This window comes from Podarcis gaigeae (genome assembly GCF_964106915.1).
Source record: "Podarcis gaigeae genome assembly, chromosome: 1".
Classification (NCBI taxonomy): Eukaryota; Metazoa; Chordata; class Lepidosauria; order Squamata; family Lacertidae; genus Podarcis; species Podarcis gaigeae.
Window position 1 is genome coordinate 64928634 of NC_139678.1, and position 27908 is coordinate 64956541.

Consider the following 27908-nt stretch of genomic DNA (forward strand, 5'->3'; position numbering starts at 1 on the left):
GGTTTATGACAATGATCCGCTTTGGTATAATATCCGATATAACATTCAAATAAAGCCAAATTTCCCAGCTTGTTGTGATCGGGCTCTCTTCTTCCCTCTCTGATGAGATCTGAAGTATCTGGAACCCTATTAATTGCCAACGATCTCTCTCACTGACTCTCTCACACACTTCGACGATCTGTAGGCTATACATATGATCTATTTAAATAATCCTCTTATTTGGGGTTGTGACTTGTAGGTTGCGAGTCAGGGCGAGCTAATCTGCGCCAATGTGCTCACCCTGATCCTGACAGCAAGTCCCATCCAGCTTAGAAGCGCTAAGGTTGCTATTCTAGAACATAGGAAGTCAGAGAAGCCAGTGTTAGGTGGCTTTAAGCGGGGTTGCCTAAAGGTTGGGATGCAAGTTCCATTGGAGCCATTCTTAGCATCGGGCTGTTTAGGGCCCTAGCCTGAGGGCCGGATCCTTACATCAGCAATCTTAAAACCGAATTCGCAGAAATCCTGTGGATTGCAGTTCAACGTGTTTCCCAGCAAGGATGCTGAGTTTTGCAGCTAGCTAGACCCTGACTTGGGACTTTGTAAATCATTTTGATGCGCTCAGGATCGTGGCAGTGTCAGCCTGAGATTAGACGTCGTGAGGTTTAACTGCAGAGTTAACATACAACAACCAGGAAAATTCCCCGTGCAAGACCCTCGACGAGCCTGGGGCTGCCCTGCCTCTCTTCCTTATTAATTTCAATCCAGGGTTGGATCGTGCCCGAGGCCGTGGACCGCCATAGCAAAAAAACGAGCCGGGATGCCAGTGTTGAGAACCTCCTAGCTTTAAGAGTCCGAGTTATACACACAAAGAATAAAGAAAGGCGGATTTAGCCTTTCTGATATTCAGGACTGATTTGAATCGGTTGGAATCCGAATTCTTCCATTGCCCTGCAGGAACTGTGAGCGAATCTTTGCGCCTGGGACTATCTAAGTTATATACAACGCGGCCTATAGAAGCATGCAGCTTACAGTTCAGGTAAGGGGAAGGCGATTGCTTCATATCGCTGTTACTCAGATCCGCGGAACAGCTAGCTTTCGGCGCCGTTCAACAACCACCCCCTGCCTACCCTCTGTCCGCATTCCGAAGCGAAGCTCAGGCGCAGCTTCCTCACGCCGCCATCCTCAACGGAAGGGCCCTTCCTCGCTTTGCTTCGCGTGTCCCTCTCCTTACTCCAGAACTTGGCAGCTCTAAGGAATTGGAAAGACCTGGGTGCTGCTTTAGAGTCCCAGAGGCCGATGTCCAGTTCTGAAATAAGCCACTAAAAGTCCGGTGGCACTTTGAAAGACTAATACGTTTCATGGCCTCCGTGACTCAGAACAAGTCCCAGGGCAACTGATGCCACCACAAACAGCCTTGAAGGTACCACAAGGCTCTTCTTGACTGTGGGCTTGTTTTTCGCTCCTTACACCACATGGACGCCACTCTCCCATTGGAAGAGGTCGGCAATATGTGGTCTTAAAGACCTGGGTGCCGGATCAGGTCTCCCTAACCCTTCCATCCCTCCCAGGGGAGCACCTACCCAGCCACTCAGAGCACCAGTCTGAAAAAAAGGATGGTTCATTGAAATTAGTGGAACTCAATTCCAACTAAGTGTGGTTAGCTGGGACTGAAGTGTCAAAGGTGCTAACCGGCGGGTGGGGGTGGGGTGGGGGTCTCAGTGAGCAGGCTGGCTCCCCGTCATCCTCCAGCCCCACGGCATTCTTCCTCCCCAATGGGAGATCTGAGAGTTGGGACGGTAATAGGATGCCCCGAAGCTCTTGTCTTTCCAGGGTCCCTCCTAGACTGCTCCCTTCTCTTAAAACTGACATGTCTAATTGGCAAGCGGAGCCATATCGTGTCCAGAGGTCTCCTGTGGAACATTTCTACAGCTGTCTCCTTCAACTAGACGCTTATTCATGTCGCCTTAATGAGAAACAAAACGATCTCTAATGAGCAATTACATAGCGACAGAATTGTTCCCATAACAAATTCTTGCGTGTGACAGAAACATCCTTTGTACCAGATATTCCGCATATTGTTACTGATTTCTTTCTTTTCTCTCTCGCTCTCTTTCTCTCGTATCTTAACCTCCTTTTCGGGATGGAAAGAAAAAATCAGGTTGTTGGGGAGACACCTCTCCCGAGAGACTGACCAGAGCCAGAGAAAGGTCTCGTGGCCCACCGAGAGGCCGCCTTGGCAAACAAAAACAAACCCGTCGCGATTATTACAGCATCTCCAGGAGCGAAGGAGCGCAACCCGCCCCGGAGGCTCCGCATTAACCTCTCGCCATTCCCTACAACAAACACCTATTAATCTTCCGCGTAAACAGGGACCCACATTGGCCAAGTGGGAGCACGTCTAGCTGAGGAGCGAAGGCGCCCCGGGATCGGGAGCAGGCGCGCCACCGAAAGCCTATCCAGAACCAGCTCCAGCCTGGAGCGTGACCTTTTCAGTGATGCACGCACGCAACCTGGAGGAAAATCCAGCCGACCCACTTCTCCTCTGCTTTTCCCGCAAAGGCTCTTACGTTTGTCCTACCTTCCTGATTCCCTCTACTACCCTTGCAAGCAAAGAAAAGACACGCCGAGATGGAAGAAGCCAGAAGCTTCTCTTGCTTCCTCGTCCATCTTTCTAGGTGCTTCCTCCACAGAGTCACAAAATTTGTCAATTACCCTGAAAGCGCAATCGGATACAAGGGTGTTTTCCTCGCAATCCGTCAGCGCTGGAGCTTCTCAGGCTCTAAGGAGAGGGTGGCGTGGTTGTTGGTCTGGTTTGTAAACCAAAGCCCATTTTTAATCATGTGCGCGTGTGCTTATGGGGCGTTTTTCGATCCAATGTGTATCGAAAGGAAAGGGTAGGGTTGAGGGCTGCCGAAAAGATCCGGTTTAAAATAAAGCTGCCGCCTTTCAAAGGCCTCTCCGACCTGTTGCCCTCCTGAGCATTCACACGACACCCAGCCACCCCACCCCACCCCACCCCACCGCTGACCATCTCGAGATACAGGAGGAGGAGGAGATTGCGGCGGAGGTGGAGCCACGAGGCAGACCAGCATGTCGAGCTTTACCACTTTGGACTTTGATGGGTCATTAGAAAAATCGGATTGATCAGGGCGGGGTGGGGGAGGGAGAGGAGGGAGAAGAGGAGGAGGAGGCTTGCTCTTTCTCGCTCTTCTGCTTACCTTGCGTTGGCTGTCCTGGCACGGAGGTCCCCGGGTACCACCCCGGCCTCGTGCCCCACGTTCCGGTCTGCCCGTTCAGCATCCTTAGCTTGTCATACATTCCATCTGCCCCCATCTGTTGCTTTTCGCTAGCCAGGTTGCGGAGGACTCTGTTGATCGAAGATACCTGAAAAGGAAGCGACATTCAACGCGATGGTAGCAAGGAGAGGAGCCGCTTTGGAAACAAAGCGGCGACAACAGCAGGAGCAACCCCCCACCCCCACCCGCTGACCACAGATCTCTAGAACCACTGGGACGTTGCTGTCAGTCCCAGAGGATGTGTGTTGTGTGTGTGTAAGAGGACTTAAAAAAAGAAAACCCAGCCCCCAAATTTATTTACAAAGAAACCATTCCCACCGATTTCAATGGGAGTCGCTTCCAAACAGGCCACCGATCGAAGCCATCGCGACCCTTTTGCTCCAGCACAGCCCCGCTGACTGCAGCAGGACTACTCTGTAGCAAATGGGCTGTGAGAATGGCAGCCGGCTCGCGTGTTCAGCAGGGCAAGCCAGGCGGGAGATGAGAGGGCTGCGGTCGCCTTTGAAAGCCAGGACGCGTCCCCTGCAATACGCGGGGTTCTCTCGCCAGCCAACGCGTTTAGAGCAGCAATCCTCTGAAAACTATTTAGGGACTTGAGCAGGTTGTGCTCAGCAGAGTTCCTTCTTCGGGAGAACTGCACCTTATGGAAAACGCACAACCCGGGCAGAAATGCCCTGTGTTTTTCAACCTAGAAATAAATCCCCCCACTGCATTGCTTTGCACATTCATAATTCGCTCGAGGAAAGTTCCCAGTTGGTCCCACCACCCTGGGGCGGGGTATTTAGCCTCTAAAAGCCACCTTGGTTTTCGGAGCCCTGTTAGCTCATAAGCCAAGGATGAGTCCTGAGCAATTTTTAAGGGCACCCATAAGTTATTAGTGCCAAATGTTGCCCTTACCCAAGGGCGGGGGAGGGAGAAATTGCGGGGGGAGGGGCTCCTTCGTGCTAGAAGATCAAAGAGAAGGGGGAGTTAGCGACAGGTCTCCTGCTATTGTTCTAGGTCAGAGAGAGAGAAAGGATTTATTGATGAACTTACGCTGGGTATATTATCGTTGGTACAGACCCCCTCCGATAGTAATCTGTCTCGGATCTCCCAAGCAAAGATGGAGGGGCACTCCCGTTTATACTGTGCTATTTTGCTTACAACTTCTGGAGTCGCTACTCTCGGTTTGCTACCTCCGATTGCCCGCGGTCGGATGGAGCCAGTTTCGTAATACCTCCCCAGAATTTTACTCACACAGCCATTCGACACCTGCATCAGGGAAGCGGACAGAAAATCACATTATTAATAATTTCAAGACAAAAATAAAATTGTTTAAGTATGCATTAAACAATGACAAGCTTACGTTTTGATTGTCCAGCACTTGGACTTTTGCATCTGCATGGGTCTATAACACAAAAATATACCTTAAATGGTATGAGAACTTACTTAGAGAGGTTTTTCTTTTCTTTTTCTTTCTTTTTCTTTTAAAAAATATTACATTTGTGGCCCTACACGCTACAAAGGTGAGATTTTTAATTTTTTTTATTTAAAACCCACTTTGAAGGGGGGAGGGGGATAAAAACTGGAGAAAAATGTCAGATATTGGAAGTAATGTTAATATAGACATCATCAGCTCAGTTTCCAAAATACTCAGATTTCGGGAAGAGGGAAGGATCGGGAAGGTGTGGGTGGATTATAAAACGGGAATGATACTGTATCCCTAAGCCAAATCCCCGGCCAAATCGTTTTCTCATGAGCTTCTAGGGATAAACAGGCAGCAATTTCAAAAGCAACCAGCGTTGCTTATTGCTTATTCACATATACATATATATACATACATAAATTTGCATGCAGAAACTTTCAGTTACATGGAGGGGGAAGCGGACAGTTTAACACCCCCCTGACTTGCACACGCTTGCTTGGAAAGAAGTCCCTTAACCAATCGGGGGGCTCTGCCTTCCAAAGAAGCGTCCTTAGGATCGGGCGCATTGCATCGGTCAGGTCACTCCAGCCAACTAATATTCGCCAATAGAATACAGGCGTACATATGGAAATAAGGCATATCCGGTTGTCAAGCAGCCATTGACTTAAGGAAAAAATAGATAGCTCTATCCCCGTGGTTTTGAGAAGCAGATTGATGGCCATTTAATTTTTTAAAGAATCCTTCTCTCTGCCCCTCCCCCTGCCCCAAATAGGCTGGAGAGGGAAGGTTGCAGCTACAGAATAATACCCTTCCCTCGCCCACCCACCCCCAGGATAGGCTGTGTCCGGTTTTTTTTTTTTTTTTTGTCTTGTTTTGCTTTGGTTTGTTCCTTCCTTCCCCAAGCCAGGCTGGCGTAGGGTTGCTGGAGCTGGGAAGGCGAGGCGCATTTTCACCTGCAGGATTCGGGAGATGTCACACGGCCGAGCCCCGCTGTGGGCGAGTTCCACGATTTTCTGTCGGGTTGAATCTGGCAGCGGCCGACCGTTGACAAACACGCCGCCGAGCTGGTTGACGCCGCTGTGACCTGCGTGGTGGGGGGAGGAAAACAAGGACAATGGAAGCCTCGGCTACCTGAGCTGGAGAAGGACGACCTGGGGCGCCCCAGCTCCCTCCTCCCCGGTCAGGTTGCTGCTGCTGCTGAGACAGAGAGGGGGGGGAGGAGGGGAAAGGGGTCGGGATGGCGGGGGTCGGTGGGGAACAGCGAGATCAACAACCAAACAACCCAAATCAGGAGCTTCTCTGGTTCTGCTTTGGAGTTGGCAAAGAGAAAAGCCCCACTTAGCGCGGGCACAGGCGAGCCAGACCTATGGCTGTGGATCTCAGGTATGAAGACTGTACACACACACACACAAAAGATGCACACACCTCCTTAGGCAAAATCACTGCAGCCAGGTAGCCACCGATACTCCAACAACCATGTATTTTACCAGTTGCAAAGCACGTTCTATACAGGAAAGTCATTCATAGATAGATAGGTAGATAAATAGATAGATGATAGATAGATGATAGATATAGATATACATATGATCATCAAAGTAAAATTCCACCACCACAAAGACTTTCTCCCCTTTGAACTGGTCTCCTTCCCTTCCTCCCCCCCCCCCAAATCCTCCGCCATCCCCCCTTCTAAGCTCGACGCTGACTCCTCTCTATGGCTCCATTCACGGTCCCAGCTCTGCCTCTCAAGCCCAGAAGAGCAACATTTGGTTACACACTTTCACTCAGAGACATCCTTTCAGCAGCCTTGGCACCAGCCGGCGAGTGAAGGGCACACAGCCGACTGTGGGGGAAAGGGGGTGGCTGGGGGTGGGGTGAAGGAAAAACCGTCCCCTCTCTCTTCCATGGGGCGGCGGGAGGTGGAAGATGCCTTTCGAGACCCAGCAGCGCGTGGACCCAACGCAGCCTGGAGCCCATCCACAGAAAGTCCACCTCGCCCGCCCGCCCCACCACAAAAAACACAAAACCTGCCTGGATCAGAAACTGGCTAAGCCAAAAACAGGCGCCTCCTGCCCTCCGTCTCTCTTAGCCCCCTAAATGCCACCAAGATCCCCACACCCCAAATTCCTCGTCTGGAAAAGAAGGCGAGGGGAAAGGGAATTGTTGCTATTATTTTAAAAGGAAAATAAATCGGAGGGGTCTGTTCTGAGCTTTGCGACAGTCCCTAAGCATCCTCCTAGCTACAGCTCACTTGGCCAAAAGCAGCGCGAATGGATTTCTTAAAAAAAAAAATGGTTCGAAAATAATTCCCCAACCTGCAGCTTGAGGCTTTGGAGGCAAAAGGCTCCCTGGAGAAGGTCTGGGCTCGCTCTCTCTCTCCCTCTCTGTGTGTCTCTCTCTGTTCTGCTCTCCTCCTCTCTTTGGAGCCTCCTGCTAAATTGACTCCAGGAGCCTCGGCTTCTTAGCAATAAATAAGCTCCAAATATAGAAGAGGGGGAAAATATGATGAGTCTCTCTGACATTTGTCTTTAAAATAAAACTAGCTGCACGTCAAGTTTGAGCTTAATTTCTGGAAATAGGCGGAAGTCGCCCCGGATCATGCATGGAAGGCTAATTGAAAAGATCAGTTGGAGCACTTGTGGCAGACGTGTCACTTTATGACAGTGCTCCGCTTTTGAAAATTGCATCGTCACGACAAACAGGAGCATGATAAAAACGACCCTTTCTGTCCGGATTTGGGTATCACTCCGACGAGATTGAACTCTACTCGTTTCCCCTTCGAGGGGAAGCGACTTTTTAAGGTAGCCACGGGGCCAGTGCGGACACAACCGAGGGGGCGCGCTGCCTCCTCGATAGATCCGAAGTGACATGCGGTTTGGAGAGCGATGGAGGGAAGGGAGGGTGAAGGAGGAGGGGAGGGGTGCGGGGGGAAAGAGAGAGAGTGGCAGGAGCGTAAAAGCCACTAGAGAACCGACCAACGTGTGCGGTTTAAGAAATATAGGGGGGGGGGCACAAGGCACAGATCCTCTTTTTCTCTCTCTGCCTCTCGGATGGACCTGCTCATCTCTCTCCCCACCCCCCAACTATGTGAAGAAGGGGAGGGAGCTTCCATCCCCGGGTCGGGGAGGTGGGGCGTCAAATGCCCCCTTTTTAATCCTCCCAATCACCACTCCTAGGTTAGGTGGTTCTGGATACATTCCCCTTCCCCACCCCACTCAACTCCCTGTTTCTTCCCCTTACCTTCACCCTCCCTCTCCATTGCCCTGGATTGTTGTGGAATCTGGGTTGCTCTCTTCTCCAGTCTCTCAGGGACCCGATCCAGCCTCGGCAAGCCCTTATCAGAGACCAGTTGTTTCTCAGAGGGGTGGTGGGGCGGGGGGGTGTTTCAGAGAGATGAGCACGTGCTTCATTCTCTCTCACGGAAACCAATGGGACTCCCAATCCCGTGGCTGTGATGTTTCCTTGGGGCCTGGGGATCCACGGAGCCAGATCTCCCTCTCCCTCTTTCACTCCCACACACGCATGGGGCTGTGGACAGGAGGCCCTTTGCCCGCAGCCCCGCCAGAAATGTATCTCTGCGCGCGGCCCAACGAGGAATGCCAAACTCCCAAGTTGCGCGTAAAAAGGTTAAGCCTTAATCAATGCCTTAATTTCCCTGGAGAGGGGAGGCAGTTCGAGCCCAGTGGCAGCGATTAAGCGCCTCGCCTTTCTGGGGCTAGGCTTCTAATAGGAAAGCATATGGTGTCAATTTGGAGCCCCGGCACCACATACACCCAGGAGTTGTTCGCACAAAGCCTGCAGAGCCGGCGGCGACCTTTGCGCAAAACCCGGGCTTCACCCGGACGGGATCTCCTCGCTCCACTCCTGCACGGGCTGAAGGGGAGGGGGAAGAAAAAGCGAGCGCCAAGGGCCGGCATCGAGGCATCTTCTGGCCCTCCGAGGAACACTTTGGGATGAGCTGTGCCTCAAGGCCAAGGGCCCAGGCTAGGAGAGAGGAGAGCTCGGCCTCCATGCTTTTCTCCCTGCTCCACCCTGGCCGCGTCTCTTTCTGATCAGCGCTAAGGCTTAGCAAGCCGTCGGTTTAAGAGAGATCCCAGGCGAAGGAAGCAACAGAATAAATACAGGCCTTCCCGCCGGAAAAGTTCATCATCACGCTGCCACGGTCCGCCACGGGGAATCGCCCGAAAGAATCCCAACACACAGGGCAATTTAAAGGCGCGCTCGATCCCCACAATCCGGTTTGTATGCTTAGAAATGCGTCCACCCCACGCCCTTCTCCCACAGTCCAGGAGCTGAGACCTTCCTGCAAAGACCCCCAAGCCCTTTCTAGGAGGAAATCGAGGGGGGCCTCGGAAAGCCGACGCCAGCAGCTCCACAGCGAACCGCCTTTGGCTAGGGAATCCCCGCCAAGGATTTCAACGCGACTGGCGGCCAAAGGGAGACGAAGAAGGGCCGCCGCCATGAAGACCCGGCCCCGCTTACTCGGAAGAAAGTCCTGCCAGAGTTCAGTAGGGCCAACTCCCAAGTGAAGAGAGTGGCAGCTAAAGAAATCCTGATAATCCTGGATCCTGCACGAAAGGCCAGAATTATAGCCCAGGCCGAGTCAACTAAACTCTGAAGTACCTTCGCTTTAGGAAGAAATACTTGGCCGGCTTTTGACTTCTAAGGCAGCATCTTTAAACATGACAGCAACTCGCTAAGGAGCTCAACATTATCTCACGGAAGGGGCATTTTCTGGGCAACCAGGCCCTATTCCATCCATCCAAAGCTATGCACTTTTAAGTCTCCCTTGGCCCCAGCAGGAGAAATTTAAGCAGGTGCTGCAACTCTCTGGTGGACTCCTGAGAACTTAAAAGTGCATCCCTTGTGACTGCTGGATTGTCCCTTAGCCCATCCGACCTCCCTACACCCAGGAAAGTCGACGGGACTTAATTTCCCAATCAAAGTCCGCGGGAAGGCGGCTGATCTGCTCGGCCAGCGCGCTAAATATATTTATCAGGAAGTGTCACAGATTTCCTTTCCACCAACACGCTGAAAATCAGCGGAGTTGCCGGTCCAGAGTGCGGGTCAAACTGCCGCAACCTTGCGAGACTTCGCTTGGAAATCCAGACAAGGCCCTCTGAGAAGGACTGCTTTGTTTGCGAGTTCTACGCAACTGACACCTTATCCCAGTGGGCTGATCCACTGTGGGTACCATCGGGCTCCCCACAAACACAAAGAGGGCTGGGGGTGTGGCGGGATTGCGCCCGGTCCCTTGGCTTCTAGAGGAATCTACGTCCAAATAAGGGCGCTTTGTGAGAAGCCGCTGTCACTGGGGATTCCCTCACGGGAGTGGGGAGAGGATAGCAAGACAGGCCTATGTAGGGCGTCCCTCACACGCAGCCTAGCCAAACCAAGTCCTCTCGGAAGTCAATCCTATTGGATTCTATTAATTTGACATCCAAGCGCACAACTTTATCAGGAAGCCGTTAAGCAGCTGCTGCCAAGCTGGTCTGGAAGACGATTGAAAGGGACATAATCTCTCATCTTCCTGAGTTTTCACTAAGTCTGGTGGGTTCAGCTCCAGGGTTCCCTTCCCAGCCCGACCCCCCGGCCCCAGACCACCACAAGTGACTAACATTTTCTCAGCAAAGGCCTTCAGTCTCGATCGCTTTGACATTCGCCCCCCCCTTTTTTTTTTTTGCAAATCCCCACATTCCTCCAGCCAGAAGAACACAGAACACGGTTAGTGACGTGGGAACTTCTTGCGCGTTTGCAACTTGCTTGGCGGACGATTGATTGTGTGCAATCAAGGGAAGTTCTGGTTTATTAAAAAAAAAAAATCCGATCGAGGCAGTTAATTCCTGTTCGAGGTCGCCTTGGCTTCGAAACCCGTTGGAACTGATTGCAATGAAACAACCACAGACAGACGCGACTGTCCTCTGAATCCGGGTTCGGTGACCCTCGCTTGCCCTGCCTCCTGGACGGCGCTGGAGTTTATTATGTCAACACATCCAAACTGTGAAGCCATTGGGGGGCTCTCCCAACCTTTCCGCTTTGCCAGCCTCTACAAATCTAACAGGATAGATCTATAAGCACCCATCACTGCAATCCTAAACACACTTGCAGAAACCAGATCGATTTTTAATGAGACTGGCTTCCAGAAAAGTTGCGCTTTCTCACGGGAGCATTAAATCGAGTTGCATTCTCGACGGACTTTCCCGCGGCCACTCAGATTTATTTCAACTGCACCACAACAAACTGCCCCCTTATTGTCACCTCTCGCGCAACCCAGTAGATCTCTCGTCCTGGGTTACAAATCCATTTAAATCCATCTACCTTTTTCGCCCCAAGAATTTTCAAATCTACACAAGCTTCCCTGCGCCAGACATTTAGGTCATCGAGATTCCATCACCGCGAGATTTTGTGAGGAGAGTCCAACCAAAAGAAGACCAAAGAAAATGATCCGATCATGTCTTTCCTTCCCATTCACAGGACTTTCCTTACATCGACACCCTCCCCCCCCCAAAAAAAATCCCCACTCACAAAGAGCTGATTTACTCCAGTGGCTGCAGATCCGATCCATGAGCAGTGGGATTCTGGAGTGGTCAATTCCACACTCAATGGGTGGCCAATCGCTCCAGACGCGCCATCCGCAAAGCAGCTCGCTCACGCCTCCATCTTCCCAAGCACAGTTACTTGGAAGTAAGTCCCGTGGAAACGAGAAGGGCACTTACATCCCCTCCCCAAGTAAGGGTGCTTCGGATCACGGCCTCGCAAATCTCCATTCGGGAAAAGGAGCGCGTCGCTGCCCGGTCTCCTGTTGCAAGAACTACCAGCTGCATCTCTCTTAGGCGAAGGACTCAAATGGCAGCCACCAAGCGCCGGGTGTTGTAACTCTCCTAAGCTTCATAACCCCCCTTTTCCAGAAGGAGCCACTTCTGCTATGATTAGTATTTTGAAAATGTGAAATTCTATACCTTCGCCCGCCTCTCTACCCCCACCCCACCCCACCCCCGCCCAGCACACACAAACACTACCCACCCCAATAATACACCGACATCCTCAAGCCGGCAGAGTCGTGAAATAAGAGGGAGAGTCACTTACTGTTCTGCATGGTGGATTGATGGAGCAAGATCCCACGTGGCTCGCGGATAAGATTCTATGAGTAATAAAACAGGCTTTAATCAGGGGAGGGAAGCTCGCGGGCAGGTAGTTGCGCTGCACTGAGTGCCCAGGTCTCCAAGGCCTCGTTGCTTTCTGCTGGCCTCCCAAATGATGTCAAATATTATATATATATATTTATATATATCATGCGAAAACCCTCCCAGCCCCAGAGCCTATATAACAAACCTGGAAACGTTTCAACCTAGCAAGTCTAGTTATTTTTAAAAAATAAATAAATAAATAAACATAAACCAGCCGTGGCCTTCTCCTCGGCAAACTGGCTGTGGCAAGTGAGGGCTCGTGATGTACCAAGGAAAATGGGTCGGAGTGTGAGAAGTCTTCTAGTGATGGGGGGTGGGGGGACGGGACGGGGAAAGTAGAAGGTGCTTCCAACTTGCCTGATTTATGAGCGGACTCTCCTCTCTGGCAATTTAACGACTCACACATCTGCGTAGCGCTTGTTAAATTCTTCCCGCTAGGATGAGGGGAAAAGTATATTAAAAGTATATTAAGCACTTTTAAATTTGCGTTCCCTAACCTCCTCCCCGCCACCCACCCCAGTCATAGCCGCCTCGCATTTGGAGGTGGGGGTGGGAAGAGAAAGGCAGTTCAAAAGATTCAGCAAGAGAGAGAGAGAGAAAGAGAGAGAGAGGAAAAGATGCCGAAGTTTTTTCCAGCACGCCTTACTGAAGCGCCTCCTGCCCATAGGAAGGAGTTCTGATCTGTGACACCTTTTGTGTCCGTATTTACAAACAGGACCTCGACTTTAGTTGGGCTTGGATTCGCTGAAGGGAGCCGGCGCGGCGTCCTCGCGCTGCACTTTGGGGCCAAAGGACTCTTTCTCTGAAAAGAGGTGGCCAGCAGAGTTTGTGGGCACTTTCGCTCCCTGGGTCCCCCTACCCCCGCTGCAACCTCTCCAGGTTGCTTATGGGCAAATCCTGCTCTCTTGCATGGGGCGTGGGTGGGTGTGCTGGGGGCACTTCTTTCCCTTTTTAAACCACACATGTTTGGGAGCTACTTCACTCTGGTGATTCTTTTCGGGGCACTACTAACCATCCTGAAAAAAACAAAACCCGAAGAGGGAGAGAGAAGTGGGGAGGTGGTGGGGGAGAGAGAGAGAAATCCACTTATTGTGATTAACTTCTTTTTTGGTCTTTAGATCTTCCCCTTTTTCACTGTACTGTGACACACGCTGTCTACCTCGCCTCAGTGCTTTAAAAAGTAAGGCCAGGAGGGGGTGAGGGCTGGGAATACAAAGCCTCCAGAAGGCGAACAATGGCCTCCATTTTACTCCCCTACCCAAACGCCGAGCGCAAGACCCCAGCCAGGCAGCCTCCTCCGGAACGGGCCGCGGCGCAGCCTCCCAACTCCGCGTTCCCAACGACCCTCCAACTTACAAAGGAGCGGGTGCGAGGGGGGGCACACAGCGGCCTTCCTGCTCCCTTCTGTAGGGCCCGCCTTGACCCACGCAGCCTGGCCAGCCCCAAGCCCTGCCTTGGGTTGTTTTTGTTTTTAAACCGGCCTTTTGAGGAATAAGACGAGGAATAATGCAACAACAAAAGAAGTTCTGCAGTTCTTGATGTTCTGTGTTTCATGTATTTATTTATTGGGTCCCAGCGCTTTCTTTTTAGGTTCCCAGCCTAGCAGGGGGAAAATAGAAAAGTAATTTCTCGTTATAAATATCTGGAGGTAATTATGTTACTGGTGTGAGTTGTTAGGGGTTGTAAAAAGATACAACAGCGCAGTGGGGTGCTCAATTGGGGTGAGACAATTACAATAAAGAACCTATTCAAGAGGTTTTGCTTTAAAAAAAAGAGGGGGGAGAAGACAGAGAGAGAGAGAGAGAGAGAGAGAGAGAGAGAGGAGGTAAAATAATGAAATAGTGGCAGCCTTCATTTTATTCGCCCCCCAAACCTCCCCCCTTTATTTTTATTTTTTTGGAAGCTTTAAAAAATCTCTTCTCTTTCCAGGCTATAATGAATATTAATTTTATTCTTTCTACCTAGAAAAAGAGGCATCTTCTTCCGGGTCCAAAACGACTCCGGTATGATTTTTTAAAGTGCTTTTTCCCCCAAAGCCATCTACGTTCCATTAAAAGGGGGAAAAGAAAATCAACACGGAACAAGGACTCCTCTCGCAGCGTGAATGAGGCGCGCGGTGGTAAATATTTACTCCGCTTTGGAGAGGCACCTGATTAGCAGCCGAGCCAAGCGCCCTGGACCCTTCTCCGGAAAAAGCCGGTGCCTCCAGTCGCCCAGAGTTTCCAGAAGGCGCCCCTTTAACACACCAAACACGTCTGCCGGGACACACGCTTGCACGCAGGACAACCGCTCCAAGACAGAAAGACGCCGAAGCGTGAGAAGCAACTAGAGAGAGAGAGAGAGCCTTTTTCGCCCAGGCGCGGGGGACTGTTATTGTGAACACTTCCCAGCTATACCAACTGGCGAAATGCATTTTAAGAACTCACTTTGGCACTTATGGGTGTTAACAAACAAAGACGGCTAGCTGGTTTCAGGCACCAACAAACAAACCGAGGCGTTATTCTGATGAATCCGAGACAGCAAAATTGGAGTAGGGGGGAGTGAAGAGATAAAAGAGAGAGAGAGAAAGATTTGGGCTTTTGGGCTATTTTAATTACAAGGTGGACTGAGCCCTACAACCACCAGCAAAACCGACCCTTCCTCCCTTCCCCCACCCGGAAGCGCAATAATGGTGGAGTTTCTCCCTTTGCCAGAAAGTAGCTCCTTTTTACTGAATTTTAAAAATGAAATTATTCACAAAGAGATGCAGGTAGGCAGAGAGCAGCCTCGATCGAATTTCCCGGTGAGATTACAAACCCTAAGCGAAACGCAACGCCTCCCTGGTCCCGGCTAGGCCTAATCTGCAAATTCCTATTTAAATCTCCAAATCTGGATCTAATCTGATCGTCTTTGAGATTTGATCCTCCCCTCCGCTGCAAACATAATTAGCTATTAAGATGACAAACGTTTACAATCCCGGGCCGAATAAGCAAAAGATAAACGCTAATCCATTGGTGTGGAGACGTTTGCTAAAGGTCACCGGCTATAAAAATTTATTGCCAAAGACCACAATTATTATTTTAGGCCTATAAAGACGCTCAGCCTCCAGCCATAATGAATGGCTTCACTTTCTGGAAGGAACTGCTCGGTGCTCTCGACTGGGCCTGAAAAGTTTACTTGTAAGCCTGGTCGCATCAGGAGTTTCTCCCCATGTATTTTAAACCCCTGATTTGAAGACGCCAGTGGTTTATTATTCCCTCCCCACAGTTAGATTAGTTTAAATAGAGTTAAAGAAAACAGACAGAAGTTTATTCTTGCACTTGGGCAGCCCTTGCCTATGCACGTTCACTCAGAAATGCTTTATTGTTTCAGTGACGTTTATTCTCACATTAAAGTGTGCGTAAAATCTCAGCCTCAATGTATGGCGGTAGAGGTGGAAACTCTGAAGAAGAGAGGAGGTGGGGAAATGAACTTTTTTGCGGGTTGCCCTGCATTTTCCGTGAGTCTGGGCGAAACTTCACAACATCCACCCAACAAGGAAATGAGATTTCGAAAATCCAAAATCAAACCAAAACAACAGCAACAGCAACAAAAAACCCATTTGCTACTTGAAAAGGAAGCAGACAACATTCTCTAGCCTGGAAACTTGTGGAGAATGGGGTGGGGGGAGCTATTGATCGCAGATTCTTTGGAGCGCAAAACTCAGGAGACTTAAACGATCTCGGAGATTTGAGTGAAGTGCTGTAGGGGGGGTGGGGGTGGCAAACAGCGCAGAGAGAAAAATGTTGTTGTTTTTGTGGCTGTTTTTGTTTAAACAGTTTGTACTTCGAGCCAGGTAGTGATCAAGTTAGAAAGTTCTGCTCATTCCCAGTCTCGTCGTGGGCAAGTTTGGGGAGATCTCGCGGCTGCTTGATTGAGAGTGACAGTCCTTCAGCTCCGCTCAGACCTTCCCGGATACAACAACTGAGACCTGACTTGGCCTAGAATGTGACTCTGTGTGTCGTCGTGTCCCCCCCCCCCCCTCCCGCGTGTCTCTCTCTTCCCCATTTCCTTAAGGCCGGTTAGTTTGAGGAGGAAAAGAGATATATAGACATAAATAAAGGGAGAAGCGAGAGTTGCCTAAACGAAAGTCCCTCGTCAACACACACGCATAAGCACACACAGCTTCAGCTTGACGGAGATACAAAGCAACCAGGGAAAAGAAGCAGGGAATAAAGACGCTGAGCTTGGATGGACCCAGCTTCCCAAGAAAGCAAGGGCCAAGCAACGCCGTGTGGTCCATAACGCCTCCTTCACAACGACCGCAACAACAAATGCCCCTCATAGGAACCAGGTGTGATGCATTCTCGTGTGTGTGCGCGCGCTCAGATGATCCCTACAGCTTTGGCCGTCCCTATCGCGCTGTGCCAAACGCAGCAAGCCTTTCGTGGGGCTCTGTCTAGCAGAAAGGCCGGGCGAGTCTGCTGCTGTTGCTATCCAGAGAGAGAGAGAGAGAGAGAGAGAGAGAGAGATGTTTTCCCAGAAAACAGGGGCGGGGGTCGGTCCATGAAGGAGGAAGAGGAGGAAAAAGAAGAGGAGGAGAAAGAAGGCTGGAGCGAAAAGGACAAAGTTTGGAAGCCTTTGAGACTGGCATCTCGCTTAAGATCCTTTCCCGGAATGTAAGAAATGGTGTGTATGTGAGCGAAACCGGGGGGGGGGGAGAGAGAGAGAGAGAGAAGGGGGGGGGGGAGAGGGAGAGACCTGTCTAAATATTAAAATGAACTGAAGCGAGGAGAAGAAACGAGCAGACTCACCTTTCTGAGGCATCCTGTCTTGTTGTCAAAGCTCCTGTCAATAGTTTTAAAAAGCGCCCCTGATTTGAAATGATGGTGCCTTAAAAAGGGTTGCCAGTAAAAGAGTTTTTCTCCACTGAAGCTGCTGGTTGTGTGATCTTGAGTTCCTGGGAAGGAGACAGAGATTGACAATAAAATGGGCTGTCACTGACTGGAGAGGGAGAAAGAAAGAGGATGTGAGCGAAGTAGGGGGGAGAGAGGGAGGGAGAGAGGGAGAGACAGAGCACACCTATGCTGATTGGTGATGGTTCAAGTGTATTAATGTATGTGTGCGCCTGGTCTCTGCCTCGCCTCCCCTGCTCCCCACTGGCCCATTAGCAAAGCCTGACCTCTGTCATCATCTTCCAGCAAAACACTTCCTCCCTGCGCCTGAACCAGAGCGGGAAATGAGGCTGAGCCAGGGCTCGCTTTTCAAACCCACTAATCACTCCACGCATGCAAATGCTCCGCTCGCTCCCACACAAAATATTGCTTTATGCAAAGCAACGCCATTGCCTCCTAGCTGCCGATTGGACGCTCACTCGCACTGCCTGGTTCAATTGGCCCATTTGTTTGAATATGAATGCACTGGCTTCTCTCTCTCTCTCTCTCCCCTGCTCCCCCCCCCCCAGCTCCCCGCTCCTCCTCGCTTAGATTCCACCGACCTCTCTCTCTCCCCCCCCTACACCCGCCCCCCCATCTCCAGCCCTCTTTGCCCTGAGTTCCTCTTCCACCATCCTTGGGCTCAAATGCGAGGCTCCGGGACGCGCGGTGAGCGGACAGGCACCCTCCGCTAAGGTTTCGTGTTTTTTTTTGGAGGGGGGAGGGACAATGTTTTCCTGGTTAGGATTCAGTCATGTCTCCCGGCTGAACTTTTTTATTTTTTACCTCCTTCCCCACCTCAGAGATCCCCTCTGTTCGCCCCATTTCCTCCGAGATAGGGCCTGCAGTAAATAAATAACGTCGCTCGGAAAAATAAAAACGAGGACTGCCCTTTTCTTTCCAAGGCGATCTAGGTTTGTGCGGACGGCCGTGTGGGGGGGGGGGGATGGGAGAGACAGAAAGGGAGGGGGCGAACTATTTGCATTTAAACAGTTCGCTCCCAGCAGACAATGGAGATAAGGAAAAAATAACATTCAAATGGTAACGACATAAATATTTGGGAGACAGGCGCTTTGTCAACTTGGAATCGCCTGGAGGTAGCCAAGTCCACAGTTGGGTGTGTGGGTATTTTCCCTCTCCCCCCTCCTTTCCTCCCCCCCCCTTCCCTCTCTCTCCTCGAAATGTGATGGAGAAAGGAAACTCTCTCTCTCTCCCCGCTGCCTGGAAAGTGCAGAGCAAATACACACTTTACTTTGTGTATTGAGGACTTTCGTGAAGGGGCCTGAAGAGTCCTTTCCCAAACACCCAAACTTCTTCCACGTGCCGTTTGTTGACTAAGTGCTGTTGTGTTTCTCCCCCCCCCCCTCCAACTCTCTCTAGCAGACACTCCAAGGAGGGGGAGAAAGAGAGGCGGGAGGAGTGCTAAAATATCTCCACCGCAAGGGTCGGCGTGTGTGTGTGTGTGTGTGTGTGTGTGTGTGTGTGTGTGTTGGAGAGGGGGTTTTGCGTGTTGCTCTCGCCAGATTTAGCTCATTCATGTGCGCAGGGCGATTCTCTCTCTTTCCCTCCCTCCCTCCTTCCCTCTCTTTCTCTCCTGCCAGGGAAATCGGGGGCCGAAGGAAAGCAAATGACTTTGCTTCTCTGACCACACACCACCACAAGTTCATTTGTTGAATGGCGGAGTATTAAGACACACCTCAGTACACTCCAAAGCAACCCCTCCGCGCCTGCATTTAAGGTGACACTGGCAGCACCAGTTTGAGCTCAGGGTGTTCCGATCGTTTATGGCGAGTGGTCTAGGAGGCGGGGAGTGGGGAGGGGTGGGGGAGATGAACTTCTGCACAAAGAGGGAAGGGGAAAGGAGGAGAGAGGGAGGGGGCAGGGAGGCGACGGGGTGGGGGGGGGGTAGGAGGAAAGAAGGCAAAAAGCCCCAGAAATTCCAAGAGGCAAGGGTTTCGGAAGGGTTTCGGGTGGGGGTGGGTGGGACACGAACGCGCCAAGCATAAAATGAAGTCGTAGCCCCGCATACACTTGACTTCTCTTGACATGTGAAAAGTGCTAAAAGTCAGAGCTCATCAATAAAGTGGCTGGCGATTGAATGAGGGCCCTGACAACCATTGCATTCTTCAATAAAGTACAATGAGGAGACAAACGACTCTGCCAAGGAGTTTGCATGGGAGTGAAAGGACGCCTCAATAGGAGCTGGATAATGGGCTGCCAGGCCGTCATGCACTGTCATCTCCAGCCCTGCAGAGAAGCTACCGCGGCCTCTAATAGCACAAAATGGGCTCTTAAGAGACTACCGGGCGATTCCTCTCTGGGATGTGTGTGGATCTCTCTCTCTCTCTCTCTCTCTCTCTCTCTCTCTCTCTCTCTGTGTGTGTGTGTGTGTGTGTCCCCCTCCCTCTCTCCCTCCTTCTTCATCTTCTTCCAAACTCCTTCTTTCCTTCCTTCTTGTGCCTTGATGCTGATTACCACTAATGCGTGGGGCTGCGCTTTTATGGGTCTTGCTTTCTATTTTATTTTTTTAGGGGAAAGAGAGGAGGCTGCAGCAAAGGAAGGCTGGGATTTAAAATCAGGACTTTCTCCTCGGTCCCCTCTTTTTTTTTCAGGCCTCCGGTTCCAAAGTTTTTGGTGTCTTTTTTGCAGCAAATGGGGAAAGAGTCAGAGAGAATTGCCCAGCCTAGCTGGGAGGGTTGAGACATTCTTCTGCAAACGCCACTCAGGAAGACCTCTCTCTCTCTCTCTCTCTCTCTCTCTCTCTCTCTCTCTCTCTCTCTCTCTCTCTCTCCCTTTCTTCTTTCCTCTGCTGATCTAGATTTTTCCCCACCCGGGCATTGCCCCCCCCCATTTTTGATTTGTTTCTTTATCCCACATTGCAGCCCGCATCAATAACCCAGGCCACTTCAGTTTGCTGAAGGAAAGAGATCCGGTGGGTTGGACAAATCTTTTACCTCCAGCTACAATAGTTCAGGCCTAAGGCGAGTTGCACCCCCCTCCACACTTGCTGGAAATATCCTTTTTATTTCAATGTAATCGGAGCCGAATAACTATGATGGAAAGCTGGGGTGAAAAAACCAACCACACGGGGACATTCTAATAGGATTCCCCTTAAAAGGTAGGTAGGAAACTTGAGAATTCTCATAGCTGGGATGCTGCTACTGATAGAGGTGTAGGACTGTGTGTGTGTGTGTGTGTGTGTGTGTGTGTGTGTGTGTAGTGTAGTGTTTGGACGGTTTTAGTTCTGTGTTTAAATTTATTATCCTTTCGTTTTGCCCTACTGTTATTTTTGAAGTGTCTCCCATACATTGGAACCCTGCTAATTTCTGCAAAGTCCCCGCTATCAATGGCTAAATCTTACACGGCAGTCCTGCTCCATTCAACTCCATGGGAACTTTGCTGTTGACTTCAGCGGGCGCAGGCTTTTTCAAAGTGCGCCAAAGGAGATCTTTGCAGAGAGATCAAAATGGGAAGAAAACATAGATTACCAAGCCAATGTCTCGCTTGCCTCGCGGGTTTCACCGCATAGAGTTGCCGCTGCGGGATAGTTTAGCAAAGTATCTTGAAAAGACCCCGCTCCTTCAAGCTAGTCCTCTGCAAAGCTTTTTCTTTTCTTCCTGTTGTCTGAAAAAACTCTCCCTCTTAAAGAAAAATCGCAAAGAGAGTAAGAATAATAACAAAAATAATCCCTGAGATCCTGGGGATTTTTGTTTTGTTTAACGTGACTTCTGGTCCTCTGGAAATCAGACGAATCTTTTCTCTTTTTTTGTCCAACAAACTTTTTTTAATACTTTCCTTAAGTGGAAACGCAAAAAAGGGCAAAACAACAGGGTAGAAAGGTGGGGGAAATAGAATAAAATGAAGAACTCATGAAGCTTGTTTTTAGGGGGGACAGACACGTCCAGATCTTCAGGCAAATTTCATTTTTACAACCATTCAATTAGCCTTCGTTTGGATTAGCACCTCCTTATATGCTGCTCCTTCAGAATAAAGAAGCCGTAATCTTGTTGCTATTTCCCCCAGGCCACAGTGGGCCTTGCGCCCCTTCCCTCTCCACCCCCTCCCGCTAGTTTTGTTTTGTTTGTTTTTTAACTGGGGGGGGGGAGGAAATAATAAGGGGAGGGAAATGGTGAATAATCTGACGTCATTGCAGAGATGGGAATGGAAGGAGAGAGGAAGCAAGTCTGGGAAGAAAGGAAGAAGGGGGGAGGAGAGAGAAAAAAAGTGCCACAAAAGGTGAAGAAGAAAAAGATTGGGTGCCTCGCTTTGCTGCTGATTTATCAGGACGTTGGAGACGGGAGGCCGAGGGCAGGCGAGGGAGCCTCCGAAGCAAGGAAAGCAAAAGTTGAAAGGGAAGGAGGGGCCGAGGAGAGGGAGGGAGGGAGGGAGGGAGGAGGAGGAAGACAGGAGCGGAGCGAAGGGCCTGCATGACAATGTGCATGTGTGAAAGAGAAGAGGAAGAGGACAAGGCGTGTAGAATGGGGGTGTGAGAAGAAAGTGGGATTTCTGCGGAGACGTGGAGAGGCGAGAAAAGGGGAGGAGGGACAGAGCAGGGCGAAGTGAGAGTGTGTGAGTGTGTGTGTGTTTTAAAGAGCGAGGGAGAAAAGTGCAAAAATTGTGTGAGGAGAAAAACACAACTTGGGATGAGTCCTGGAGTAGAGTAAAGGAAGCGGGGCAGAGGGGGAAAATGGGGCCAGGCGCGCTTGCTTAGGAGTAAGCGCCGTGGAAGGAAGAAGCCCGCTTCGGATCCGGCTGGGAGAATCGAGATGGAAGAAGACGCGCGCGTGGGAGATCCGGGCGAGGGGAGCAGGTTCTCACGTGCAGCGAGAGCGCACGTCGGCCAGGGAGGGACGCCCTTCGCCTAGCTCAGGGCAGGCTCAGCTTGCTCTCGCAAGCAGCATCTCGGGGCGAGCGCTGCCAGCGACAACCCCGGGAGCCTTTGAAATAGTACCTGCTCTCCAACGACCAGAGGGGGGGGGGGAGTCCTTGCCAAGTTGAGCCACAACTCGAAGGGCGCCATTTTAACTCTGGGTTGCTCTGTTTTGTTTTGTTTTTAAAACAACAACACAAGTTTTTTTTTTAAAAAAAGCACGTTCTGGATTCTCCCAGGTATATACAGGTGTAAACAAAACAAAACAAAAACAGAATAAAACACGAGAAACCCCAAACTCCTCTGCCCTGTTCCTTTTTTTTTTTTGTCAGCAGCTTTGAACTTGAGAATTAACTTGCTTAAAGTGGCAGGCAAACGATGGAGCAAGGAGGGATGAGGCCGTGGAAATGGTCGCGAGTGGGGTGGAAAATTCAAGCGTCCTTTTTGGGGGGTAAGGGATGATTTGCATGTGAAGTAGAAATGAGGAATGAGCGCGCCAGGGTAGATTGGCTGCGGGGGAAAGAAATGGCCCTTTTCTCCAGGGATTTCTCTTGACCACAGGAGGGAAAATAAGCGCTGAACGGAGAATCAAGTGCATTTGATGCTCACCAGGTTGGCACCTTAGCACCTTGCCCACCAGACCTGGAGGGACCGCCGCAACCAGAGGACTTGAGAAGCAAGGGTCCGGATCCCAAGTGGATTTCTAAGTAGACACGTGCACTCCACGTAGATTCGCAAATATCATCGTGGATAGATGGGGCGGGGGGGGAGCTTATTTACTTCCCAAAGACGCGCACCTAGGATGGCAGCTTGCGCCTTTTCTAATTTGGCAAGAACGAACACCAGACGGGCAGCAACAGCAACGAAGAGTCTTGTGGCACCTGAAAGCCAAACAGATTTATTGTGGCATAAGCTCTGTGTGGAGGGGAGCCAACGGAGTCTGATGCACGACGTGTTTGTCTGTAAACTGAGTGCTAACTGAGGATAACACTTCCTGCCTCTGAGGAAGAGGGATCTGCACCACCAAAGCTTATGCCGCGGTCCGTCTGTTAGGCTTTATTTCGAAGGTGCCACTTCCTGTTTTTACTACAACAGAGTCTGGCTCATTCTTCTGAGCGTCTGGTGGATTCAGAGTGGATTGATCAGAAATGTCTTGAGCAGTTAGGAATACTCCTGCGGTGGGAAATAACTCGAGGGACTCGGGTTTATATCTTTTCTTTTTCTTTTCTTTTTGGGAGGGAATGGGGAGAATATGATTAATTCTCCCTCGCCTTCTGTACCAGTGTCAGGTGCATTAGTCACTCTGCCTTTGGATTAAACTTATCTTTGTCTTGAATTGTAAGTGTGTGTGTGTGTGTGTGTGTGTGTGTGTGTGTGTGTGTGTGTGAAGGGCACAGGTGTTCAGTAAGTGGATTCAAAATCACTCGGAAAGTTAATATTAAGATGAGAGAATTACAACTGAAAAATTATAAGCCTTTGCAATTTAAAAAACCCCCCAAACCCTTACACTCCCTTAAAAGAAACAGCAAACATCTCTACTACTTTCTCGCAGAAAGCAAACATATCAAGGAAATGTGACTAAATTAGATTCATTCTCCCGATACTGCCATTGATTGCAGAAGTAGGTATTTATTTGTCAGGGACAAATAATAATAAAAAAATTCTCCCCTTCTCAGCTTCCTTAGGAACAGGAGTCGCTCAGTTCAGTGCTCCTAGATCGTCTTGTTGTATTAATATCTGGCTCGCGAACCTCCTTTTTTTAATACCCAGAAAAATGCTTAAAGTCCTCTTGTCCACTTCAGTCTCCCACTGAAGAGATACACAAACCCTGACGTGTTAGACTACAATGCGTTTGCCTTCCGGACACCGAATGCCGAGTCGGATATGGAGAAAGAGCGCTTGAAACCTCTAATGCGCCGGACATTGAGTTAAATGGAGCTTTGGCGAGTTTAGGAGCAATCTGCAAAAAGTTTGGAATCGATTTAACCTCTTTTACGTCGGGCGTTTTGCAAGAAGGCGCAACCTTTTGTGTGGAAGGATTAAAAAAAAATAAAGGCGAAGGGGAGGGGACAAGAAAAGGACTCAATTTGTGGACTCTGAAATAAAACATCCATGTTTTTCCCCCTCCTTCATCCAGGAAAGGTTTGATATTTATCTTGGTCTGGTAGATTTTTCGAAGGGACTTGCCAGCAAAGCCCCTCTCAAAAAAAAAAAGGGGAAAGGGAGCGGCGACTCGCCAGCAAAGCGCATCCTGACGGGCTTTTTAAACACTATTGATTGGGACAAGCTGTTCCAAACCCCAGTAACACTTAATCTGCCTGTTAATCAAGGCGCTAAGGAGCTCAATGCGAGTTTTATTAGCGACTAGAGAACACAGCGGCAGAAAGGATCAAAAGACTCGCCCCCTTGATATTTGTCAAGCCAGACTCCCCCCCAAAAAAATATATTTTCAATTACAGAGCAATTCTTAGCTTATCATCGCCGCCTAACAGAAACACGCAGATGGTTTCACAAACGCTGCCAGAGAAACAACTGCAGCAAAGGCAGCGAGACCCTCAGAACTGCAGCCTCCGAGAACCCCACGCCGGACCCAAGCCGGCACTGCGCGCCTAGAAAGGAGCAGTGGCTCACCTCAAAGCGAAACCAGTGTCATTATTTCTCTCTGTCTCCCCCGCTGCCTTTCTATTTACCACCGGAATTCGAGAGAGAGAGTGGAAGGCAACACCTGAAAAGCCTATGCCAATTTAAACCATCCTTTCCTTCCTCACTTTTCTCCCCCCCCCCCCCCGTGCCTGTTTGCGAACGAAGAACTTTGGAGTGGGTTTGCAGTCAAAACGAACGGAAAGAATTTGGTATGTTCCTCAACACCACCTCACTCAGATTTTTTTTATTTAAAAATATTTTAATTAAAAAAAAAATTATTCTGAAGGGGAAAAGTTGAATGGGGGTGTTTTTTGTGTGTTTTTTTAATGGACTGGCCCGACTCTCAAGCCCGTCCCTCCCCTCGAGCTGAGTTTCAATTAAGGTAAAGGTGGAGAAATATTATCCCGTCTGCGAAAATCAACATTTTGATCTTGTCATTTTTAATGCGAACCGATGGTGCTGGATGTCAACGAGATATGCGTATAAAAGACTATGTGGTCAGAGGTAATTATGTCACAGCTTTTTCTCGTCGTGACAGCTGGATAAACACAATCTCCAATAAACATCTCTAATTAGGGAGGAGGACCTGCGAGGCTGGGTGTCTGATTTATTACTCACCCAGAATGTCCATTTACCGGTGGAGATTAAAGTGGACTCCCCCCCCCTTTTTTTTGGTGCCAAAGCACCTTAAGGGATTTGGTGTAGGAGCTGAGGGGCTGGGAAGGCGAAGTCTTACAGCTTGATCCAGGAGAGTGAATGGAAAAGAGAGAGAAAGAGAGAGGGAGGGAGGGAGGGAGGGAGGGAGGGAGGGAGGGGAGAGCCATTATCCTACTAATCCCTTTTTTCTAATTAAGTACAAAGAAGGAGAAGGACAAGGAAGAATCTAAAACACAATTTACCTGCCTTGGGCTGCAATCCTAAGCGCCCTCCTATTTCCAGCTGCTTGAATTTACTCCCAAGCAACCGCGCGCGCAGGATACCGAGTTTTACTTCTCAGGAAGTGCGGTGCGGACTTCTCCCGGCGCAACTCAAGCTCTGTTTACTCACGAGTAAGTCCAATCGGTTGAAACAGAACTTTTCCCTACAAATAATGGGTACCTAAGATTGGAGTTTCGATTGTGCGGCTGAAGTTGCGTTTCTGAACCTAAATGCACCCTACAATTCCCCTTGCTTTCACTTCCACTAACAAACCAACCATCCAGAGTTAAGCAAAAACAAAAACACAACGAGAGGCTCCACCAGGCACCAAACAGGGTATTTTCGCACACCTTTTCAGACGTTCGAGCAACCTAATGGAAAAGAAAACCATCACCACGCCGCAACCTCAAAGGAAGTTAAACGCGCGGATCCAGGAAGCAGTTCCCAAAGCAGAAAGTTTTAGAGACAGTTAACCTGACGGCAACAGATGACAGGCGCAACAGAAAAACAGCAATCTCTTCTCACTCTCTCCACCCCTTATAATACACCGACTGCATTTTATGCAGACCAGGAATACTTAGCAGTATACTTTTACATACAGCCTAGCATTAAACACATCACCTGGAAACAAAATCCTATGGATTTCTAAGGGACTGCCTTGAAAACACCGACGTTTCCGGCTAAGGCCCCAAAGCTCCTTTACTCTGGAGTAAGTCTTACTGGGCCGATTTACCTGTGCTTAGAAAGGAACGTCAGTTTTAACTCCAACGGAAGACGTATCGATTTCGGCTGAAGTGGTTTGTGGATCGGGCGCGAAAAAGCGCGCTTCGCAGGTTGCCTTAGTAAAGGATTCTTTACCCCCTCCCGCTCACTCTGTCTTTTCTTGGTACAGCTTCAGTCTGGGAACAATGATCTAGCCGAGACATTACCTTGCTGGAAACGTGGGGACACCCCAGAGTTGGTGGGTGCCCCAACGGACAGCCCCTCCCGGCTCGCCTAAGCGCAGAAGTCGCCGCGAGCAGAGCCATCCAGGACCGGGAGAGAGGGGTGTGGATATGCGCCGGTTCACAAACAGACCCCAGTTGGCAAGTGGTTACCAGGCACGTGAGTGAACTGACCGGAGAGTGGAGCAGGACTCCAGGTCAGACTAGGCGAAGGGAAAAACAAAAAACCAGCCCCAAACTCCGCAAAACCCCGAAAGATCCACCGGACCCGAGGATCCGTCTGCGCCAAACGCCCCCGACGTCTCTGCTTGCAGAGTCCCTTCTGAAGTGCCCAGAAGCTCAAGGCGAGCCGGGCGTGCGTAATCCGAAGCCCCTTTTCGTTCTACCTCAGTGGAAATCGTTAATTATTAGGTCTTCCCAAGGAAAGCTCAAATCACACGGTCTGGGGATTGAAAATGCTACCCAAGTATGCGAGCCACATTCTTTCGTTCCCTTGCCTGAACTTCGGGAGCGCCCTAGCGCGAGGGCTGGAGGCCGTGAGCGAGGTCAAGGACCAACTTCTTCCTCCTCTCTCAACACCCCCCCCCCCGCGCACCCACCCCATGCCTCTCCCCACACATCCCCAAACCGGTGGCCGGGTTTTTCCATACAAGGCACCTCGGTTGTCCAGCGGGGAGAGGTCAGAGCTGCTCCAAGCCTCGCGTCTGCCTAGCCACGCCAAAGCCCAACTCTCTGCCCCTCGCCCTCTTCCTTCCTCCCACCTGTTGGCACTGCGCTTTCTGTGCGCGCCCCGTCGAACCTGGCAGTTGGTCACGAGCCAGCGTGACCCCCTTTTATGCCGCTTGTAATTAACACTCCGCACAAGGCTGAGAGAGAGGGAGAGATGGGAGGGGGGCGGAAATAAAGAGTTTGTTTTTTTAAAAAATAAATCCTGGGCTTGGTAATGGAAACGAGGAGGTCAGAGAGAGAGAGAAAGAACGGGAAAGAAAGGAAGGAAGAAATCTAGACGAGGCAGAGAAGGGGAGAAACAAACGCAGCGGCAATTGTTTCAGGAGGAATCCGGCAACTCCCCCCGACGCCTGGATAAAGAGCATCAAATGTTTACCTGTTAGAGAGAGGGCAGGCATAGGCTCATGATCCGCGGGTTCCCAATTGCGCCTCTGAGAGTCGGTAACTGGCAGGTTTGATCGCCAATTTCTACATAAGAATCTGCCACACAGTTTAAATGTCAACGACAATAAAAAAGAGGGTGCCTGGCTTTGCACTAACTTTCCCTTAATATCAGCGCCAGCGCCTCTCCCATTGGCTGGGCTGCCCCGGTGACGTCACGGCGGACAGTAGTTAGAGCTGAGTTCATAAGAAATTTTAGACAACAAGAAGCTCACCGGGGCCGGGAGATAATTCACCTTCCCGTGACCATTGGAGGGGCTGAGAGGCGAGGCGCACGTGGACGTGGGCCAGCCATGCTGGCTTGTTCGCTCCTGCCTGCCTGCCTACCTCTATCCATCCATCCAAAAAAGAAAAAGAAATATGTTTCATTATAGTCAGATCCCACTACCAAACAAGGTCCTCCTGGCTGGCTGATCCACAGAAGCGACTCTACCATAATATGTGGTCTGTGGAATGTTGTCCAGAGGACGGCCCTTGCAATAATAATAATAATAATAATAATAATAATAATAATAATAATAATAATGCTTTAAAAAAAACATCACAGCGATGATTTGTGATTCTGAGTGTTCTTTTGCCTTTGTCTTCCTCTTGGATCCTCATACTA

The 27908-nt window shown here is 50.1% G+C and overlaps 1 protein-coding gene across 12 annotated transcripts in view; it reads right to left on the reverse strand.

The window, feature by feature from the left end:
• Nucleotides 1-27420, reverse strand: part of PAX6 (paired box 6) — a 42665-nt gene extending 15245 nt beyond the window's left edge. The window contains exons 1-8 of one of the 12 annotated variants that reach the window (XM_083728117.1): nucleotides 27237-27420; nucleotides 16637-16782; nucleotides 12222-12298; nucleotides 11764-11818; nucleotides 5634-5764; nucleotides 4621-4662; nucleotides 4311-4526; nucleotides 3198-3363 (exon numbers count right to left, since the gene is read on the reverse strand). In XM_083728117.1, the coding sequence (XP_083584243.1) occupies nucleotides 3198-3363; nucleotides 4311-4526; nucleotides 4621-4662; nucleotides 5634-5764; nucleotides 11764-11773 (565 nt within the window). In that variant the 5' untranslated portion in view covers nucleotides 11774-11818; nucleotides 12222-12298; nucleotides 16637-16782; nucleotides 27237-27420. Of the gene's footprint in view, nucleotides 1-3197; nucleotides 3364-4310; nucleotides 4527-4620; nucleotides 4663-5633; nucleotides 5765-11202; nucleotides 11576-11763; nucleotides 11819-12221; nucleotides 12299-16636; nucleotides 16783-16904; nucleotides 16924-17004; nucleotides 17116-25920; nucleotides 26046-26116; nucleotides 26335-27236 lie in introns of those variants that run through there. The other 11 variants (XM_083728119.1, XM_083728120.1, XM_083728118.1 and 8 more) reach the window with 11 other exon arrangements.
• Nucleotides 27421-27908: the final 488 nt, after the last annotated feature.